The sequence below is a fragment of the Barbus barbus genome (genome assembly GCF_936440315.1).
Source record: "Barbus barbus genome assembly, chromosome: 18".
Lineage (NCBI taxonomy): Eukaryota > Metazoa > Chordata > Actinopteri > Cypriniformes > Cyprinidae > Barbus > Barbus barbus.
Window position 1 is genome coordinate 13,705,967 of NC_136746.1, and position 23,455 is coordinate 13,729,421.

General features: G+C 37.6%; 1 protein-coding gene across 1 annotated transcript in view; it reads left to right on the forward strand.

The window, feature by feature from the left end:
• The window catches only part of LOC306884335 (attractin-like protein 1), a 270,253-nt gene that overhangs the window by 172,870 nt on the left and 73,928 nt on the right, over nucleotides 1-23,455 (forward strand). Inside the window, exon 27 of the mRNA XM_079440107.1 lies at nucleotides 4,508-4,586. Within this exon, the coding sequence (XP_079296233.1) occupies nucleotides 4,508-4,586 (79 nt within the window). The remainder of the gene's footprint in view (nucleotides 1-4,507; nucleotides 4,587-23,455) is intronic.

A 23,455-nucleotide genomic window follows, 5' to 3' on the forward strand; every position in this document is an offset into this window, starting at 1 on the left:
CATTAATAGATTTAATAAGGTACCTCTGACTTGAGCTGATTGGGTTTTGAAATATGGTAGATGAAATGGTTGAAAAGGCAGTTTCAGGCTCTTGCATTACCCCAGTTACACTCTGATTAGTCCAGTGCTAATTTTAGCGTTTGAACAGCTTCAGATGTAATGAGCTCGGCCCCTTAATATATGATGCTTAAGCAAAGAGAATAAAAGAAGAATATTAGAGCCCAAGACGTCCCCAAGCTGTGCGATTGCAACTCTTCCCATGGTGCAAATTCAAATTTCGTGATCGTATAACACTTCATATACTTATATTATACACGCCATATTTTTGCAGAGCCTCACAAAGCCCCAGATTGTCTAATTTGAGATTGAACATTCTTCCTCTAGGCAATGTGTCTGTGGAGTTGATGGTATGTATTTGTAATAATGCCGGCTGAATGAAGGCTCTGTTTGAATGTGAATGATGGGTAGATGACATTGTCCCCACATGCCCCCTGTTGCTCTGATGTTCATGTCAGTATACTGAGTCTTATTTAAACTCCATGCTTTTTGGTTACTGTTACTCACTCATACAAGGTTTACAAAATGTCACATAGGAATGAATTGGCTTGATTTTCAGTAAAATGTGCTAAAAAGTGGTCAAAATTTTATGTACTGTATGTTCTTATACTTATTTGTGGGCTGGAATTAAGTGTATCATTACAGAAAAATAGCAGATGAAAATGTTGCAAAGAAATTGTTGAATATATATAATTGTTATATAATAATTGTTAAAATAATATTTTGGATCAGAATTTAGGTAGTGAAAGTGATAACCATGGATAGCATTATTTTAGTGAAACATGAGTGAAACATTTCTACAGCACCTAAATCACTAAACTACTAAATTAATGAAAGGTGAAAAGTGAAGTTGACATTAAGTTAGTAAAAATAAATAAATAAAATAAAAATTTACGTAATAAAAATGACAGAATATATACCAGTATTTTACACGAACATATAAATAAATATTTTATTTTATTTTAGTTTAGTTGTTTAGTTTTGTTTAGCTTTATAACTTGGCGATTGTATTTAGGCTTCAAAATTCATGAAAGTTGTAATGATTTGTGAAGATTACCTTTATGAAAACAAATTGTAAGAATCATAAACTTTTGTTGGTTACAGAGCTTGTTTTCTGCAATTATTCCAAAGCAAATTTAGAAGTCCTATTGGCACTTTAGTCTGCGCCAATAACCTTGTGGGCAGCACGCCTTCATATAGTGCCATTGCACTTTGGGCGTCCCGAGTTCAAGTCCCGGCTTACGGACCTTTCCTGATCCCATCCACATTTACATTTAGTCATTTGGCAGACGCTTTTATCCAAAGCGACTTACAATTGGGGAATACAAAAATCGATTCATCTTGAAGAGGCAGTCAGACAGAGGAAGTGTTCGTAACACCAAGTCTCAGTCATTGTTCAAATAAGTACAAGCTAGTAAGCGGAGAGAAAGATAGAGGGAAAGTTTTTTTTTTTTTTTTTTTTTTTTTGAGTTTAGGATGAAGTCAAGTACTGCCAAAAGAGATGAGTTTTCAGTTGTTGCTTGAAGGTTGCCAGGGATCCGGCGTTCCGGATAGGGGTGGGAAGATTATTCCACCAGCCAGGAATGGTGAACGAGAATGTTCTGGAGAGTGATTTTGAGCCTCTCTGTGATGGTACCACAAGGCGTCGCTCACTAGCAGATCTCAAACTTCTGGAGGGGATGTAGGTCCCCCTCTCTCTTTCCCACTTCACTTCCTGTCTGATTACTGTCCTATCATAATAAAGCCAAAAATGCCCAAAAAAATCCTATCGGCATTTTGTTAACTTAACCAGGGTGATAAAAAAATTAATAAAAATCAAGTTACAAATTAAGTCCCAGCTGCAGTTTAATAATTTTTTTGTTATTTTATTTCTTTACATTATTATTATTATTATTATTATTTTGTCATTATGGATAGTTACAGCTATACCGACAAACTAGAGTTGCTCACAGTCCACAGAACATTACAGTACATAAACACAATTTTGAATCAAGCACTCATGGGTAATAGAAGTGATTGTGTTCCCCTTTTTTTTGGTGAAAATTTATCTCTGAGTAGTGACACTCAGTCCACCCACATTGGAGACAAGTATTCTGACACTTGTTCACCAGTGCTTTATCATATACTGCAGCAGCAGGTGCAGGCCGTGAACTTACAATGGAAAAAAACAACAACAAAATGGATTGTGTACGACCACCAAATGCTTTTTCCCTTTATTTTAGCTCCATGCATTTGTCACCTTGTCAAGTGAATTCTGTCAATTGCGGATAAAACACAAAGAGGGATTTCTGCTTTTATATCAGGGTTGCCGCGGGGTTGTAAAAGGTAGTAAAACGTAGTAAATTAAATTATGGCAAATTAAGGCCAGTAAAAAGTAGTAAGCGTCATCTGACGAGGTAGTAAATTTCACGCTACGTGTACGTTGGGCCCCGCGCGCCTAGAGCAGTTCAAGCTGGTACCTGATGCCGGTTTCACACTGCAAGCGTAAGCAGGGCGTAAGCAGCGCGTATTTTTTTCGGCGCCCATGTTAACGGATGAGAGCGTTCACACAGCACGCAGGGGCGGCGCGGCAGCGCAGAGCAGGAGCGGCAGTGCCGCGATCGTTTCGGCGCCGAGTCTATTTTTGCTGTGCTGCTTACGCTCAATTAAAGTGACAAAGCATTGATTATGGACAAAATACACACGAAAAAGTGAAATTGTTCCCCAGAATGTAAATTAATGACATCTACTATGTTGTAAATAGAGTATAAACTTCAGTAAAAAAAAATACTATATATTACAAAAAACTAAATAAAATAAAGTTTTTGCTCTAATCACTAAAATTAGTTCAAATAATTTATACTGTTATTTCAGCTTAAGTCACTGGTTAATTGTATTAATTATATTAGCCTATATGTTTTATAACTATATAGTAAGTTGCTGTAAGAACATGTGTCATGTTGACATCATGATGACGGTACTATTGCTAATGCAAAGAAGACAATCATGGACGACACTCGTCTAATCGTGGAGGTTGAGAAGCATACAGTTATTTATGATCCTCATAATTTACTATATAAAGACTTGCAGGCGAAGGAAAAAGCATGGGAGGATGTTGCATCAGCACTCGGTGCAGAAAGTACCTTTCTTACTTTTTTGTTTTCAATTTTTGTCTGTGGTGGCGTTCTGAAAGTTCCTCTGACCAAGGAGCTCTTGGCATCTGCTGCTTCAGCAAGGTCACAATACAGGCTGTACCTTGATAGTGAGCGGAAAAAAAGGAGAGTGCCACACAAGAGCTGAAGAGGAAAGCAGCAGAGAAAGAGCTGGAGGACCTCCGGAACCAGCGGCAGGTACTCGGTAGTGTGTGCCATTCACTTGAGCTCATCACAAAATCCAACTCTCTTCGAAGAAGGCACAAGGACAAAAAAGCAGAACTTCTCCAAGTGGAAAAATTGATCGAAGAAAAGGCCGCACAGCTGAGGCACTTGTGATCCTGCCTTAGCAACTTTTATGTTTGTTGTTAATTAAATTAATTGTTTATGCTCTCTCTCGATCTCTCTTTTTCTCTCTCTGTGTTGGACAGTGCTTGTGTCCAGTGTTGAAGTTATTTGTTTGTTAATGAAATACTGTTATTATAGTGTAAAATTGCACTTTATTATTACACATTGTGTAGCTGTTCATTCTAAAGGTCCAGTCTGTCTTCTAATTTTTATGTAATTGTTACTCTTTGACATATTGAGTAAAACCTATGGACCATGGCCTGTTGTGACATCTTGATTAATCCCAGTCCTATGGTAGAGTTCCCTCTTACTTGAATGTAGCTCACTCACTTGCCCTAACACACGTGCACACTCACATACACCTGGTTCTCTATCTCTCTCCCTCCCAGTGTTGAAATTAAGTTGTAATTACCTCATTAAATTGTGATAAAATATGTTAATTCATTTTGGAAAGATATTTCATGTCTTTACTTGTCACTTTAGTTAACACTTTACACTGCTACAGCTGAAGTTTGAAGCCGTGCTGGTAGTAAAAATATTTTAATGGTAGTAAAATAGGTAGTAAAAAGGTAGTAAATTCAATTAAAGAATCTCTGTATAAACCCTGTATATGTGCTCTTACAGCAGCCAGTCCTACTCAAGGCCAACTTTCTCTAACATATCTTCTAAGATGGCTTAAAATAGCCATTGAGCAGTCTGTGTATGTGCGAGAGAGGAAATCAAACCTGTTGGAGTGCAGATGTGCTTGTTTGGAATTGCGTAAATGATTGACGTAACAGTCAGTTCCATACGGCATTGATTCTTTCATGCTTATGTTTATCATTGATTGTATGATTGTAATACAAATATGTAACAGCTGTCCTCAGTCCAGCCTCAAAGGTTAGAGGAATGTTATCCACAATTGCAATTACAAACTCACGAACCTTATTTGATTGACTGATCTATTGATTTTCCATGTGTCTTGTCTCCAGCTGTTTCCTGTCCCTGCTGCTCGTTGCTGCTGTGGTTTGGAAAGTCAAACAGACGTGCTGGGCATCACGCAGAAGAGAGGTAACATCTGCACAATTGCACTTCCTGTGCTCACTGACGTAGCCATACTTTTATTGGCCATTGCCTGTGGTTTCTTTGTGTTGCCCATGATTTCATGTTTGAAGCTGATGTGTTTAACTAGTAGTGCGAGTTTCAGTTTGTGCGACCAATGAAAGACTTTAGCTTTAATGTGTTATGCATTTGCATTTACAGGTTTGTGTTAGTTGGGACGTTATTGCTTTTACCATCTGTGACCTCCCATTATGCTCCTGGGTCTGACTGATCTTTGTAAACCATCTTATGACTTTAACCTCATTATAGTTTATGAAACTCACGGTCACACGGCGTTACTGTGCTCAGATCGGAGGACACCAGGTAAAGCTAATCATTTTATAACGTGTTCCTCCCAGTGTGTGATGGGTGCGTAAATGTCATCCGCATGCTAGGCGAACTGACTTCTTTTAATGAGAGAGGCGCTACAATAAACACTGCCATTTCCCTTCATTACCCATCTTCACAAACCAATTAACCCTGACAGGGGCTCATGTAAAAGGAATGGATTAGTGTGATATATCCATCTAAAAGCCCCAACAGATGCCACCTTCTCTCACGTCTCTCACTTTCCCTCTCTTTTTATTCCTTATTTTGTGTGTTTTAGTGGCTACATAAATGCAAATGGGAATTTGCAAACGAGTTGTCATCGTGCGTTTTATAATCAATACAATAATCGAGGCCTCTGTAATTGAAAGCATGTCGAGAGCCATAAGTGTGGGTTTATCGGAGTTAAATGTGTGCTGTTTTCAACGATGGCTGTCACCGTTGCTGTTTTCCTTTTCATCAAATATCTACATGTAGAACGAGCATTTAGATAATGGAATAGTTTAAGCCAAGTAAAATACAAGCTTTGCGCTTCATTCAATGCCCCAAAAGCCATTTTGATCAGAGAAATAAAAGCACAATGCGATTTGATAGGAAAGCTACAGTAAATAATGAATCTATACAGACTGTATTGTACATCATTGTAGTGATTGGCAGTGACAGCCGTGATCCTTGAAAACAATGCAACATCTTCAACTTTAAAAGATTTTATATCAGCTGAACTCAAGTAACCGCTATACTTACATGTCAGCAGGACCTAATTTTTACTTTTGTGATGAGTTATGCTGTGTTTTTTGGTGATACCTTGCAGACCGATTCTTCAGACAGCAATTTGTGTCAGAACTGTACATGGTGACTTTCAGTCCAGGTCAGCACTTAATGGGCTGAGCTGGATTGCAGGACGTTCATGCAGGGCACATTCTTCCTTTGAGACAGCTAGATGGAGCACAACTGAATGGAACAAAACACATGAGTTTTAAATGTCCTTTTTAGAGCGAGAGAGAGAAATGTTTTAAAAGTGCTTATTTTAACTTGACAGCACTTTAAAAATGCAGCGATTTATGGCGCAAGGTGCTGAATAAAAACAGGGTGATGCAATGCAAGAGCCAAACGTGGACATCTGACATAAAATTGCAATAAGTGTTTTTTTTTTTTTTTTAAGTAGAAAAGTTTGATTGTTGTCTTGACCAAGTGTGTAAAAGTAAAAAGTTTTGACATTTGAAGGTTTTACAGGCTTTACATACAGAAAAGAAAAAAAAAATAGAATTGTTTGAAATATCACCTATATAGGTTTGTACTATTTTTATATATAACAAATTTATCAACTTGGGAAGACTCCTTATTTCCCAGAATGCCTGATTCACTTTGAATTGTAATTCAGTAAATTTCAGTTCAACTTCTTGTGGGTGTGGCCAGTTAAATTAAAATTACAGCTCATGAATTGAAAGGGAACCAGTCTTTAAAGGGGTCATGAACTGCCTCTGTTTTTTATTTTGTACTGTTCTCTGAGGTCCACTTATAATGTTATCAAGATTTTTACATCAAAAATATCATAATTTAGAAGTAATAGGGTATTTTCTGTCCTGTTTTTAACCCCCTCAGCAGAACGCTCTGTTTGAATAGGAATGGCGGATCGAAGACTCGAAAGTAAACGCCCACTGCTATGATTGGCTAACACTTGTGTATGTTTGACACTTGTGTATGTCATGTCCTTCACACATGGACGCTGCTGTGATTATGGTTAAAAATGCATAAATACTCATATCAAGTGATCTATTTAACAGGCAAAGCAAAAGTGATGTAGTAAAAACAGTTATACACACTTGAGTGTTGCGACTGTCGGATCCAATATAGCCAGCACAGCAGCATCTTTTAGTTTGAATCTTTTTGAAAATCCAGTGTTGAATTGTGCCTTGTTCGTAAAAACAAATCCGGGGTAAAATTAAGTGAACAAAGGACCAAGTTTGCAACACTGGAACTTCATTAAAAATAAAGTTCATTCACTCTTTCCTAACGTTGAGATCAGAAGGAAGGCAATGCACTGACTGTTTTTCCACAGTTTGGCACTGCGCACGTCTTGTTGTCTTTGAAGCCATCGTTGTTTGGTTTCTGCATAGACCTGTGTTCGTCCCTCTTGTAAACACTACATTTGTGAATTGGTGGGCGGGGCTAAACAGGCAACGATGTAGAAGCAGGAGTTGATCTTCTGCAGAGGTGGTGTTTAGCCACACTATTACATCATATTACATCACTATTACATCACTATTACAGCCCTTGTCTGTACTCCAAAAATTGGCCAAATGCTCATTCCTGCACTGATATTAAAGCAGCTGTAATGTTAAGTATTTTAAAATGGAAGCTTTACGTGTTTGTTTGTGTGCGCATTGTGTATTGTCCCATGTGATACTAGACCTCGTTGCATCCTTAGTTAGCAAACACCACCATATTGATAGACACACACACACACACACACACTAGTTCCACTGAACCGCTTTCTTCTTCAAACAGTCGTTTTTCACATTCCACCCAACACAACTGACCCCAGGTGTCAGGCAGTGATGTCAGATCCAGCAGGATCCATCCCACACCGCACCAGTCACATCCATAAACAGCCAAGTTGCTTTTAGCTGGCTGTGGCATCTGATAAAGATCTCGTAGCGAGGGCTTTATCTCTGCCGTGCTTTTATGGTTATGTGGAGGCTGATAGGTTGTGATCTCTCAGAAGTTTTATAGAGAGCTGCATCACTCACTGCTGCTTAATTGTGTTGCCTCATTGTCAAGCCTCATTGCTGACACCGGCTATCTTGTTATTTGCCGTGTTGGATACTTTAAACCCGCCATAGCGGCCCCTTCATCACACTCTCTCTCTGAAGCCATCAAGTGGGAAATTAACAATGCAAATCAATGGAGCTGAATGGTGTATTTTTTATGATCCCCTCTTTCTGATGTATTTAGAGCATGAATGATTATTTCTGAGATAGATTACGGACGGACGGCGCCGTGAGCACTCAGGGAATCAGTCAATATCCTCAAATGGGCCTAATTCATTATTTTGTCCCTCCTTCTTTCTAAAGTGCAGAACATTGAGGAGGGGGAGTGGGGTATTTTCATTTTATTCCACCAAATGTAATATAATTTCTTTGCATCTGCGATCAGGGGGATCAGTCTCAGTCTGTCGGCACACGAATGAAAGTAATGTATGAAATATATTGTGTCTAGCGAATCCTAAAAACAGCCACTGAGCTTAAAAAAACTTTTTTGCGTTGACATTTAAAATCCATAAAATTCCCAGTGGGAGAAATTCCATGTGGATTCAAAAAGGGAGAAATAATGTAATTTCGCAAGTATAGTTAATTATGGATCATAACCAAGAGTGTAGAAAACAAATTTAGAACTGGGTTTATGATAATGACTCTCCCAACAATAATTTCTGGATATGAGATCAAACAATCAAAACCACTTTGAAATTCTAATGATGATGCGCAAGACGTCTTGTACAGATGTCTATGAATCTCCTAACAGGGTCTCCCCCCTGCAGACAGGGATTTAGCCATATTTTGACAGCTAACCTCATTAAGTTTTGCTGTTGTCTTGCCATAAATGTATAAATAAACAAAAAAAGACTGTGTATTTCACTTTTTCATGTTTGTTTTTTTTACTCTATAATTCATGCGTTGGTTAATACAAGCTGTCAATGGCCTTGATAAACATGGAAATACTGAACACCAAGTGATATGGTTGTTAAATATACTTAGCCTGGCCATATTAAACATGTATTTTCTAGATGAATCGGGAGCGTTACAAAGGCAGCCCCCCCTTCTACCACCACCGCCACCACCAAATGAGGATAATTCCCAACTGCCTTCTTGTCGCCTGTTCAGTTGTAAACACACTGCGTCCCCTGTCAGCCAGATGTTGGCTAATTTTATCATTTGACGGTGCCTTATTCCACGCCAATCGGCCAAACCCCTATCCGCTTGCATAGAGTACAATGAATTCATGCTAATTTATGAAATACCAGGTTGTTTTGAGGTTTGAAGTGGGTGTGTTTATTTGACCTTTCTGGCACATTATGGTAATTAGTATAATTCCCTGTTACAGGAATTAATTATTTTGAACAAGATGGTTCCAATTACTTCCGACAGTGATTCGCATATATTTAGGGGTTTTATTTGTTTATTTATTTTAATTATTTTCAATATTAAATAATTAGATGTTGTGATACATTTATGATGATTCATATTTTATGTAATTAAAATTTGAGTTTTTTTTTTCATAATAGCAAACAGCGAGATGATCTTTGACATTGTTTATCTTTGAGGCCAGGCTTTATCTGGCCTGTTACACAGTATAAATATCATTTCATATCGCATGAGTTCGTCTGTGGCCTAACATCATGACATTCAATTTCATTATTATTCAGTTAAAGTTCAGTTTCATGATGAAAGTTTCATGAAAATCCAAATCTCTCTGCAATGTTTCTATCATGAAAGGTCCTGTAATATCTCTATTCAACATCTGTAGGAACTTGTAAAAGTTCTGATTGAGCTCCACTGAACACATTTGCGAAAACTTTGACTCAAGGTTATATAAGGTTCGTAAAAGATGGTCATCTGGGAGCTGAAATGAGGATGTTGAAGTCTCAATATTGCTACATATAGAGGTGGCTGCTCTTTACAGTGTTAGCTAGCAGTGCCATGCTATCAGCTCCGAGCAGGTGAGCGTCTTTATCATCTAAGGCTAGATTAGCCCGAAGGTCTTGTCTGCTTTTCAGAGGCATCTTAAACACCAACATCAATCTTCAAAGTAGCAAAATCTGTCTTACCCTCTGCTTTTCGTTCCCAGGGACAAGACAAGGACTCTCCTGAGAATGCCTCAAAATGGTGTCAGAGATCTTTTAAGCACAGGTGTGGGTGCCTGTGTTGAATTTCATGTGGCTTTTATTGGATTTATTTTTACTGTTGGCACACTCTGTATCTGGAGGTGTATAATTGTATATAGGGGAATGAAGATGAGGTCCGCTGTGTCACAGTGATTGATTGCTCAGACTCGCGACTGACTGATGCTTTTGTGATCAAATAAACCAATGATATCTGTAACTACCTCTGTCAAACCTGGCCAAACAGCATCTGTTTATTAATTTGGAATATTTGCTAGTAATTTATTAAGTTTTAGTATTAGTACTTCCACTTAAACTGTGTTTGCTAATGAAACATTTCTCATTTTTGCTTAGGTTAAGCAAAAATTAGTTTTTCATCTAATATTTCTATTGTAGTTTACTGCAGCTTTATTTAATTTAAACAAAAACAATCAATAATATAATATATACTATTCAAGAAACATGCAAATCCATTTACAAATGATCGCAGATGCATACATTTTCTTACCGCTTATGCATTGTCTTGTGAATTTGTCGCACTTCTTTTAGGCATAATGGGCACATCCTATTTCGCAAATATAAACGTATTTCTTCTCTTCTCAGCCTCCTTAACCTGACATAGGAGATTTGCAGATGACAGAGAGAAGACTTAGACAGAAGAGGGGAATGGGGCTGTCTGCTCAATTACACGTTTGCTTCGTGAGCAGTATGAACGTTAGCCTGCTCTCAGTCAGCATGAAATATGGCGGATTCAAAGAAACAAAAGAGTTGTCGTTAAAAAATTAAAATGTTGCATTTGCCCCAATTGAATCATTTTTACAACTTAAAAGCATCACAGTGCACTGTTTATGGTTTAGAAACAATCTATAATTGATAAACTGCTTCATACAAAGCATAGCAGTCACCGTCAGAGCAGAGCAGATGGATGCACTTTTCAAAACAGATTTAAACCAAAGCCATAATTTTTTTAAATTTTTTGCAAGTTTTACCATCCGCAGTAATTACCGGCAGTAACATATAAACTACCTTTTAAAAGTTTGTAGTTTTTCTTTAATTGCATTTAAAACAATAGGCTGCATTTATTTGATACAAAAATAAAGTAAAAAGAGTAAAATTGCGAAATATTATTATAGATTAAATTAACTGTTTTCTCTTTTAGCATATTTAAAATTGTATTTATTCCTTTGATGCAAAGCTGGACTGTCAGCAGTCATTACTCCAGTCTTCAGTGTCACATGATCCTTCAGAAATCATTTGAATATGCTGATTTTATGCTTAACAAGTATTTATTATCCTTATAATTTGTAATCTTATTTAAAACAATTGTGCTGCTAAATGTTTTTGTGAAACCGTGGTACATTTTTAATGATTTAGGATGCATAAAAAAGTTCAAAAGAACTTAGAAATAGAAATGTTTTGTAAAATTACAAATGTCTATACCGTCACTTTTGATTAATTTAATGTGTCCTTGCTGAACAAAAGTATTACTTTATTGTGAATGTATTCATTTATTGTGTTCTATATAAACATTTTTCCTTTGTTATTGAGTTTTCTGACCAGAGGGTATTCTGGTGTCCCACAAATCAAACAGGTCACTTTTAAATGACGTCTGTGAAGATATTTTGAACGTGTTTGTTATGGTCATTTTATTTCATTATATTATCAGTTTTTGTCCTACATGCACTGTATCAGGGAAGCCAAATTTAACGGCTTTGCAAAGCATCAACCAGGGAGAAGCCAAAAATACTTTCCATTTTCTTTACTTTTGAGTTATCTGAAAGTGATAGCGATCAGAACCGTGCGATGCTACTCATGGAGAATAAAAAGCAGAGCTCAGGTTGGCCTGATTCAGGAAATGAAATCTGGTTTATATTATTAAAATGTTCAAACAGGGAATTGGCTCTCTTAGAGGGTATTGTTTCCTCAGTTTCAGTCCTGCTCTGAAGAGCATTCAGCCAGATGAAGAAACTTCTTTTTCAATAGCACCTTGTCGTGTTGATGCATAAAAAAAGAATGATTTCATCGTGGCCCCTGGTCTTGGATTATGCTTTGTTTTGTGTGTATGAAAGGTTTGGCTCTCCTTTGTGCCCCGGCCTCACAAAGATTTAGAGAGGAATGCTGCGGTGAGTGGATATCAGAGAGGCTTATGCTTTAAGACGGCCCGAGTTATTCCCTTCACACATCCTGTATGTAATATAACAGGTGCCTGTTTTCAGTAAAAGATTGACTTTTGAGGTAGTGTCAAGGTTTTGTTAGTGTTAGTCACCTCAGGTGTACATGTGGGTAAAGGTAGAGATGCAGATCGAGTAACAGGAGCAGTGATCTGCGGTTAGATAGCGATTGTCACTACAGCATAATCGTTTGAGTTCACACTGGCTTCTGTCCAAACTGTTCTCGCAGTGCTGCAGTATCATCATAGAAACCTCTCCAGAGTATGACAAAGCTGTGCAGCCGCATCTCCTTCACATTTTGTAATGTTTGTAAACGCTCCTAACACCTTTCACACTGTCATACAAACACAAATGCACAGATTTAGGTTAAAATAGGTCAGGCAAAAACAATCATACCAAGATTTTCAAGGACCTACAATAAGACAGTCTACATTTAGATGCTCTTAAGAGTGCCTTGTAAAAGTAGCAAGAAACACTCAAGATGCCAGATGTTGATTTTAGAAGGAATTCTCCATGAATGAATTGCACAAGCTGATTCATTCAGAATCAGAAGTGTGTGTGTGTGTGTGTGTGTCTGTATATATATTTGTATATATATATCTGTATATATATCTGTATATGTATATAATGAATGAATTGCACAAGCTATAGATATTCAGGAGTGTGTGTGTGTGTGTGTTTTATGTTAGTGCTGTCAATCGATTAAAAAACAAAAACTAATTAATCACGATTAATCCCACCTAACATTAAAGCTTTTAATTATACTTTTATATTGCAATAATTTCACATTCAATCTTCAAATTAAAGTAGAAACAACACACACACACAACACGGAGCACCCATTTATGCTGCGGCGCCCGGGGAGCAGTCGGGGGTTCGAAGCCTTGCTCAAGGGTCTCACCTCGGTCGTGGTATTGAGGGTGGAGAGAGCGCTGAACATTCACTCCCCCACCTACAATCCCTGCCGGAAATGACTCGAACCCACGACCTTTGGGTTACAAGTATATATAGGGGGCAGTCATGGCATATATATATATATATATATATACTGGCAGTCACAGTAATATATATATATATATAAACACAGTAATATATATAAAACAATATAAAATAACGGTTTTCTATTTGAATATTTTTTTATATAGTAGTTTATTTCTATAATGGCAAAGCTGAATTTTCAGCAGTCATTACTCCAGTCTTCAATGTCACATGATCCTTCAGAAATCAGTTTAATATGCTGATTTGCTGATTTGATTTCTGTGATTGTGATGATTTTTTTGTAGGAAGCTCCAAATATGTCAAGCTCTATTTAGAAACACAGTGTTTGTGCATGTTTTTATATGTACAGTGAGCATATTATGCTCGGTATTCATCCACTTTTCAAGAAATACAAGGTGTTTTTGTTTTTATGTTCTTCTACACTCAAGTTAAATTTCAGATGTGCTTGTTGTGTGTGTGTGCATCAGTGCTCTGATTGTTCTGTGAAGGTTACATGGAGGACGCGATGAGTTGTTGTGAAGCAGAAATGATTTCACACTATATTACGATTGGAATGCCTAGGGCGTGATAATGTTGCTCAGGTGGATGTGAGATAATATAGAGGTATTAACATGACCACAGCAAAGGCATCTACTTTTTTTTTTTTTTAAAGCACTCCTCTTCATGTACTGTTGTTTATTTTAAAAATGTTAATAAAAGTATGTGAAAAACATAAATTATAGGGCATAGGAAACTTTTACGTACTGTAGATGTGAATTGCTGTTGTAACCCATTTTACTACTGTAATTGCATTTCCAAATAAACTAGATATTCATCGAGTAAGGAAAGTCATGTTAGAGGAATAGCAAGTTATTACTTTTTTATAAAAGATTCCAAAGTTATCTATCTGTAATTTTTTTCTTTGTAATAGCATGCACCAATGAATAGCTCACAATAAAACCAGGGATGTGGTTTAAGAAAGTGAAAAGTCAATTTTGGCTTCATGTTGATTTTGGAATGAATGGTCGCAGATTAATAAGTGGAACGTGGAAATTGTAACACATGCAAATACATGGGCTTTGTAAGTAGATAGAGCCTCGAATGATGTGACTCACAAAGTGACGTATATTGCATGCTCACACACACACACACACATACACTCGCTCACACACAGACACATGCACATGTACTCTGCCTTCAGGAACAGCTTGAGGGCCAAATTACAATTCCAAAGATTTGACTGTTAAATGACTTAGAATTGAGCAGTGCTACAGGCGTGGATATTAATGCTTGCTTGCGATATGGAGTGCTGAAACTAATTGCACATGAATGCAGGTCTTAACCAGATTAACCGCGGCTTGTTCAAGCATGTGAATTGTCGTTTTGTTCATTTTGTTCCCCTGTGTTCGAGTGCTGAGATACATCAAAGTCTTACTGAGATTATCAGAGGATCCATCTTGCTCTTTTACCCCAGCATGGCGACATTTCTACCCCAGTGGGTACTCATACTGTCATCTGCTTTTTGGAAAGCGCTCATGTGAAAACATTTGCTGAATGCTCAACAGTAAACATTGCTTCTGTAATCTCTGCATGTTTTCTGTTGAGTTCATTATGTGTGCAACACAGAATTTTAAACAAATGTCATTTGTTTGATATGAGCATTGCTTCTAGACTACTACAGTTCATATTCAGAATATTGTGCATATTTTGGTGGGCGGGTCAAACCCAGACATTGTAATAATAATAATAATCATAATAATAATAGATATACTGGATTTTTTACTTTCATGAGCTGTAAGTGTTATGGTGCCTTTAAGGTTTACAGCAGGGATTGACGGAAAAGGTTGTAAAATTGTAAGGTTGTTGGTATTCAGTAAAACGCCTAAACGAAGCTACACGGTGTAGTTATTGAGTCCTATCTAAACATAACAGTAAGCTCTAATCATCAAAATTAAAACAAAAATATTTCGAAATGTTTTACTTTACATTTAATGAACCTAGAATGTATAAAAGTTTCACTTTTTGAAGCAAGTTACAAAAAAATTACTTTTTCACGATATTCTAAATTTGTGAGATGCACCTGTGTATATATATATATTATTGGAGTCAAAATTAGTGATTGAATTTTCAGTTTAACACGTTAAAAATATTTAACACAATTAACGCAGGGGCGGGGCTAGGTTTGGCCACCCCACTCAAAACTGCTAAAGAATTGCATTTATTCAGACGCAGAACGTCTTAACAAGCAATCAAACAGGACCATTTTCAGACACACGCTCCAACGTGAATCAAACGAGTGCGGAAACATTACCGGAGACGAGGAGCTTCAGTAGAACATCAGTGAACTGCGATCAGATGAGATGTTGTCAGGCCATATGTCAGTAAAAACTAATCTTCCTGTCCTGTCAGCCGTCAAACTGTGCTTGTAGACCATGCTCTTCAATTGCACACACAAATGTGCCGGCGCGCGCTCTATTAGGCTATATTAAAGCGCTGTATCATATACAAACCCAAATGAAACTACGAATATGCAATGCTGTAGTTATGTCGTCAGTTAAAGGGATAGTTCACTCAAAAATGAAAATTCTGTCATCATTTATTCACCCTCAAGTAGCTCCAAACCTGTATGAAAGTCTTTGTTCTGCTGAACACAAAGGAAGATATTCTGAAGAATATGGGAAACAGAGTAGTTCTGGGGCACCATTGACTTCCATAGTATTTTTTTTCCTACTATGGAAGTCAGTGTTGCCCCAGAACAGGCTGGTTACAAACTTTCTTTAAAATATGACGACTCCCTTATGTGACGTAATATGACACAATGTTGAAAAAAAGCGTTTTTTGAGAACTGTCAAGGAAAGCGTCACTTTCATCTAAATTTGTGCCCTCGCGTCTTGTAAAACATTTTCAAATCCTGTATTAACGGTTCATATGGTATTTTCATAAAAGGTTATATATTTTAATTTTTTTTTTTAACCTGCAATATGCACTTTAAAGCTGCCTTAAAACTCATCATAAATAATAAATACTTGCATGCACAGTCACATTCAAAACAGTGTCAGATCTGCATCAAGTTCAGCAGCGGCTGTTTTTAAAGTAGCAGCCAAAATAACCTAATAACCAGCTCCTCTGATGTCTGTTAATCAAAGAACAAAATTAAAAAGAGGAAATCAATAACTTCTGTAGTTTTACTTTGTCTTTATTTAATTTAGAATTTAGTGTTTGATAACTTTATTAAATTAGGCTATATTTTCTTGCTGAAGGGCACAGGTATATGACATTTATTATAATGGGGTTATATGAAGATTGTTTTAAGTTCCATTAAATTCGAAGTTGTTTTTTAAAGTCTAATAAATTTTAAATTGATAGCTCTCAATTATACTGTAATGTTGAATGGCTATAGTCAATGGTTAAATATTAGGAAAAAAAATCATAGAGACATCAGTTGGTAGCAGTGATACTTGCCTTCAGTCATAAAAAAAGATGGCATTAAACAAATATTAAACATATACTTTCTTTATGTTGTTTCTACATTAATTTAAAGATTGAATGGGAAATTATTGCAGTATAAAAGAATAATTAAAAACTTTAATGTAAGGAGGGATTAATCACGATTCATTTCAGAAAATTGTGTGATTAATTAATTAGTAAAAAAAATTTAATCGATTGACAGCATATATCGATGACTAATATATGTGTGTGTGTGTGTGTGTGTGTGTGTGTGTGTGTGTGTATACATATATATCCGAAGTTGAACTGCTACTCTGTAAACATTTACAATAATTTTCCATTCACTTGATTATAAATGTCTTATGTTTTGTCGATGACCGTCAATCAATCAATCAATCAAGATGTAAGACAGTAATCTATTGTCGTACACTTACATGCATTATCCAGAAATCCTATCTAAGCTAACTGCACGGTGTGTTTGATAATTCTACCTCTGAAGCAGCCCCACACTCTATAATAATAATGTTGAAATTGATGGAGTCAGACAGAGAGGGAGGGACTAAGCACGAAACGTTTTAGTCTTTCACTCATTCACTTTCTCCTGGTCTTATCCTGTCACTCTCATGCAGTGCCCTGTGGCTCTAAGCCTCCCTCTGTTTCCCTCTTTGAGTGCTGAGCATCGTGTTGTCAAGAACCCCTGCTTCTCTCTCTCACACTATGTTTCCACTTATTCTCCCGCCAAGTGGTGACAGCTGCTGTGGAAACGGCTGCCGTGGTAACCTCCCTCATGCCAGGAAGAGACAATTAGGAGAGCTAATGACTGAGCCCCTGTGATCAGAGACACTTCCGCTCTCCTGTGCAGCACTTCTCCCTTCATTCACCCGCTAGCACAACACAGAGAGAGAGAGCGAGAGAGAGTGGACATATAGGGAAAGAGAACATATGAAAGAGGAGTGTTTTACAGTTCATAGAAAGTTAGACATCTTCCAGCACACTTCTCAGTCTGTCTTTGGCCTTTTTGTGGAGAATATTGTGTATGTAATGCACATATTATATCAGTATTTTCACCATCTAAAAATGGTTTTAAGTCAGTTATTTCTATCTTTTGCTGTAGTGTTTCAGTAGGAAATATCAGTTTACATTTTCAAACATTCATTTTGCCATTAATTGTAATAATCCAGTGAGATTTGCTTTGCTTTGTTTGCACAAGGAGTCTGACAACAGCCAAACTGCGACAGACTAAATCCAGAAGAACTGTGGCAACATCTCCAAGATGTTTCAAGAAACCTACCTGCAAAGATACACCACTGTTAAAAGTTTTAGGCACTTGTGGAAAAATGCTGTAAAATGAGGATGCTGTCAAAAATAATGTCATAAATAGAATTGCTTTATCAATTAACTTCTATTATGCAATTAACTAAATTAAATCAACATTTGGTGTGACCATCCTTTGCGTTTAAAGCAGCTTTTGCACTTGCGCATATTTTTTCAGGGGGCTTTGCAGGTAGGTTTCTTGAAGCATCTTGGAGATGTTACCACAGTTCTTCTGGATTTAGTCTGTCTTAGTTTGTTCTTTTTCTTCATATCATTCCAGACAGACTGGATGATGATCAGATCAGATCTCTGTGTGGAGCACTGGCTGTAATATAATGGCAAATTAATATTTGGAAATGTAAACTGATATTTCCTACTGACACACTACAGCAAAATGACTTAAAACCATTTTTTAGCTTTTACAAATTCAAAATCAAGTGCTAGTGGCTTAATGTAAATAGTACTTAAATGTCTAAGACGCATGAAATCCTTTAGGACACATTGCCAAAGGTTAGTTATGTTTCAATAATGTAATTACTTATAGGCCTACTGTAGCATTCAGATGGACTTATTAGTTTGAAGATTAATCTAACAAAGAATCCTTCTTGCTTTTTTTACATGTGCCGCTATAGCTATTTAAAAACACAAACGAACTTGAGAAATCAGTATGCTTAGTATGTCACCTCTTCTTTATGACAGTAATCCTTAGTATAGTGAAAAATATAAAATGTCTTGGTTTATGCAATTACACACCCTTTTGACCCCTATGATGTTGAAGGAGGGAAGAGAAGAATGAGCCATTGTTAAATTCAGAGCAGAGGTCATGTTTCATGACAATTTTGATTCACTAAATTAGTTTCCTCAATCAAACTGGGATTCAGACTCTCAAAATCATACATTTATACATCCAATTAGAGCAGTTTTGCAGTTCCTCTACAAAATTGATCACCTTGGAGTTTTTAAATAATATAGAATTATAGAAATTGCATAGTCGCAATGGGACAGCATATATATTTCAATTTTAAGGAAAATTCCATCCTCATTTAATTGATTGGTCACTGGCCTTGGTATGACGTGTAGCGTCAAGAAAACAGCAGTATTTTTGTACAATATGTGTCTAGTCTGTACAAATAAAAATGCAGTACTTGATTTCAAATTAGTGAATTCAGCTTGTATAACACTTGAATATGTTAATAATTGACAACCGCACATAGGAATAATATGTTCTGCATCTCACAGTAATTTAATTAACCATAATTGTTGCCATATTACAAAGGCCATTTCATAATTAACACTGAAAACTATTTTTTTTTAATAATTTTTTATTATTATTTTAGGCAGACCCCAGTTTGTGAAATGCTAGTTTATAAGGACCTGAGTCCATTGTTCATGCAGACCTCAGTGATGCGACCTGCAGAGTGTTTGGGAAGGACAGAGACAAATCTGATTCAGAAAGTCAAAGCTGAGTTCAGAGAGTGTTTGTGTGTGTGATGATGAGTAGATGAAAAAGAAAAGAGGAAAAGAAAGGGGCTGGTGGTGTATGTATTGATTAGGAGAAGCAGGCAGTAAATATTCAGAGGTAATGAATGCAGTTATTGGCCACAAACTCACTTCATCCATCATCTTCTTACGCCAGCCGGATGTTCGATGACCCTTCTCATATTCACACATCTCTGGTTTATGCCTTTTCCTGCTTTGTGAGACAGTCTAATTAGCGCTGCACCTTTCTGACCCGGTGGGATCCAGGTCTTGTGCTGTTAAGAATCTATTACTTTATTCACTTATATGCTTCTGTATTTTCCTACTGTAGGTTATAAATGCAGAGATAGTTCACTGTTCTTGTATGTGACAGTTTAACTTTTATCTTTAACTTCAGGTGGTATAAATCATTTATGAATGAATGAATGAATGTTGCATTTATATAGCGCTTTATTGTGTATTGTTGTACACCCAAAGCGCTTTACAATCATGTGGGGGGTGGTCTCTCCTCAACCACCACCAGTGTGCAGCATCCACTTGGATGATGCGACGGCAGCCACACTACAACGGCACCAGTGCGCTCACCACACACCAGCTACAGGTGGAGAGGAGAGAGAGTTATTGAGCCAATCAAGTGTATGGGGATTATTAGGAGGCCATGATAGACAAAGGCCAGTAGAGGAAATTTGGCCAGGACACCGGGGTTACACCCCTACTCTTTACGAGAAGTGCCATGGGATTTTTAATGACCACAGAGAGTCAGGACCTCGGTTTAACGTCTCATCCGAAAGACGGTGCTTTTTGACAGTATAGTGTTCCCGTCACTATACCAGGGTGTTAGGACCCACACAGACCGCAGGGTGAGCACCTGCACCTGCTGGCCTCACTAACACCTCTTCCAGCAGCAACCTAGTTTTCCCAGGAGGTCTTCCATCCAGATACTGACCAGGCTCAACCCTGCTTAGCTTCAGTGGGCAACCGGTCTTGGGCTGCAGGGTGTGGCCATATCACCACAGCCATATTTTCGTTGTAATGAATAAGTGGTGCGTGTTCACATTTGAAAAGGAAACATTTCAAACCTGTCCTGTCCCCAGCTTCCAACTACACTGGTTATAGACACGATGAATCAGTTCCAATGGCCCCATTTTGTCATAACGGCGCACCGTTAAATTAACCAGTCCTTCAGGGTATGGAAAGCAAGAGATTGGTCACATTATCATCACACACTTTTGAGAGTTCACAGAGTTGCGATGCAAAACTGCTTTTCATTAGTCACACCACAGAGTTTCTTACAAGACGGATTGAGCAGTTAATCAGAGCAACATTCTGCAGCCAAAAGCACAATTGTCCATGATTTAAAAGGTTTGATTGCTTCAAAAGGAAGCTACTGCCAAGTAGTTTGACAATCCTACCAAACTTTCGGTAGTTTTCTAATTCATTAAAGGTGCACTCTGTGAATTGTATTTTTACTGTTATTTTTACTTTTTACTAATTCAAAGTTTGGGATCAGTAAGATTTAAATATATATATATATATATATATATAAAATGTTTCAAAATTGAGATTTCTACATCATCTGAAAGCTTTTTTTTTTTTTATATATATAATACATTCCTGTAATGACAAAACTGAATTTTCAATTCAAGCTGAATAAATAAGCTTTCCATTGATGTATGGTTTGTTAGGATTGGACAATATTTGGCCGAGATTTGAAAACCTGCAATCTGAGGGTCCAAAAAAATCTAAATATTGAGAAAATCATATATATTTATATATATCAGGGCTCCAAACTGCGACTAAAATGGTCGCAATTGCAACCAAAAATATTAATTTGCGAGTGAAGTTTTTGCTGAGGTCGCCACTGGCGACTATATATAATTTGCATGAAAGGACTTTTTTCCCGATTGTTTTGCGCTCACATCTTTTGTTATGTTCACGTATTAAACATAAGACGATGCGCATCAAAGTTTTACTGGAAAAGAGTTTCAAACAGTCCTCGTCTCTGCCGCACAGTCTGCTGAACGCAGTGAGAGAGACCTTATAATCATTTATAATCATTACTAATATGGCTTCTTCTTATCGAGATCTTAGTCTATATGCTGTGTTCTGTTAATGCATGCCTTCCTGTTATTTGAAGCGCACTTGCCATCCAGTAATCGCAAAAAGCTTTGTGCTGTCTTACTTTTTAATAAACAAAGTATCAGCTTTAAAATGCTACGAAATTCAAATGATGTGGTTTGGGTGCTCTTTAATGCGGACCACAAGCGCACACTTTCGGTAATATAAACACCAGTACCCCGCGTCCACACGGTCCGTGTATGCGTCCGGATCGCGCGAGCGGAGAGTATCGCACTTAATACTCAGGCGCGATCTCTTTAGCACCTAAGTTAAAGCAGCAAGTGAACCCATTATATATTTCCATTTACTACTATAGTATGAAATGAACATGATCAAAAGGTAGGCAATAAGAAAGCCTATAGTACAACTTACTGAAATGTTTTATGTAAAAGCTCATTCAGTGTTTCAAACTGAGGAAATGTATAAAGCTTGTAAACATTGCATTGTAATACATTTACCTCAGAATAACCACTCAGTGTCCATAAACTCATCAGTCAGCTAGAAAAATAACTATAAAGAGGAGCGTTTTGCTATATTTATGCGCTGTTGCATATTAATATTTTTACTTATTCTGTTGTACATGATTCAACTCCTCCTATAAAATTGCATTTTACTAATGAAGAAAAACAGACTGAATGTGTGAAAGACGTGACAACATTTATAGGATGCACTGCACTCAGTTGCCAAGTGATGCTTATGGTCCATGATATTGGTAACAGATTCTGTGTAACGAACAATTCTTTGTGACTGTATATTTCAAGTTGTAAAAGACATTTAATTCACACTTTAAGTGAACCTTAGTCCCCCGGTCGACCTGATCATCTACAAGATGGATTAAAATGCTGATAAAGCCTAGAAAAGATAAGACATAAACACATGACAAAATGATTGAAATGTTAAAATAGGGGGGAAAAATAAAATGATAATAATAAAATAAACCACTTTTATTCTGTGGCACCTAAAAAAATAATTTGGCGCCTAAGTTTTTCTTTTATAGGAGCTAATGGCTCCTTACTCGATTTTTTTGTCTGGAGCCCTATATATATATATATATATATATATATATATATATATATATATATATATATATATATTAGCAAGAATGAATTGAAAATTCAGTTTTGTCATTACAGGAATGTATTATATAAAAAAAAAAAAAAAACAAACAATTGTTTTAAATTGAATAAATGAGAATGAGATCTAATCTAATAATAATTCATCTGGATTTAGTCACATTCACTGAATAGAAACATTTTTTGTGCACACATTTAACTTCCATTAAGCTCGCCAGACTTTTGCTACGCTGCTTACTGTCTTGTGGCTTCTGTCTTACTACAGGGTTGTCAGGGAACTGTTGTGTGTGTGTCATGTGTTCCTGCCCCTTGTGTCCATATTTGGTTTGTTTCCTGTCATGTCATTAGTAGTTCATTCTGTTCAGCTGTGTTTGTCTCGTTAGCTATGATTTACCGGTGTATATTAGTCCTGTCTGTTTAGTTAGATTTCGTCTGGTCTACTCGTTACTCCCCGGTGTTCCTGTCTGTGTTTTGGTCCTGCCTTGTCTTGCCCTGCCTTGATGTTCTTCAGTAAAGTGTTTTTTGAGTTTATATCCTCGTCTGCGTGTTCCTGGTTCCTCCCTTGTGTGTGCACCGTGACAGAAGACCAGACCTACACAGTAAGCGGCGCCCCTTCACTTCGGTTTTGTTTTTCGTTTTGAAAAGTCTTTTGTTTGTTCCTGTTTTGTTTGTCCCTCGCGGCATGGAAGTCGCCACTCGTCCTTCTGCCCTAGCCCACGACATGTCGGCGTGGGAGTTCGGCAGGATTGCCGCGAGTCCGCTGGCCGCGAGCCCTGAAGTCAAGCCCGCGGGATCGCCGCTGAGTCAAGCCCGCCGTTCGCGGGAGATCACGCCGCTTTCCGCGGCTCACCGACCCCGCCGTTCGCGGGAGATCACGCCGCTTTCCGCGGCTCACCGACCCCGCCGTTCGCGGGAGATCACGCCGCTTTCCGCGGCTCACCGACCCCGCCGTTCGCGGGAGATCACGTCGCCGTCCGTGGGGAAAGCCCACCCACCGTCGGCGGCTCCCCTGTTCACGCCGCCGTCCGCGGCTCCCCTGTGCACGCCGCCGGT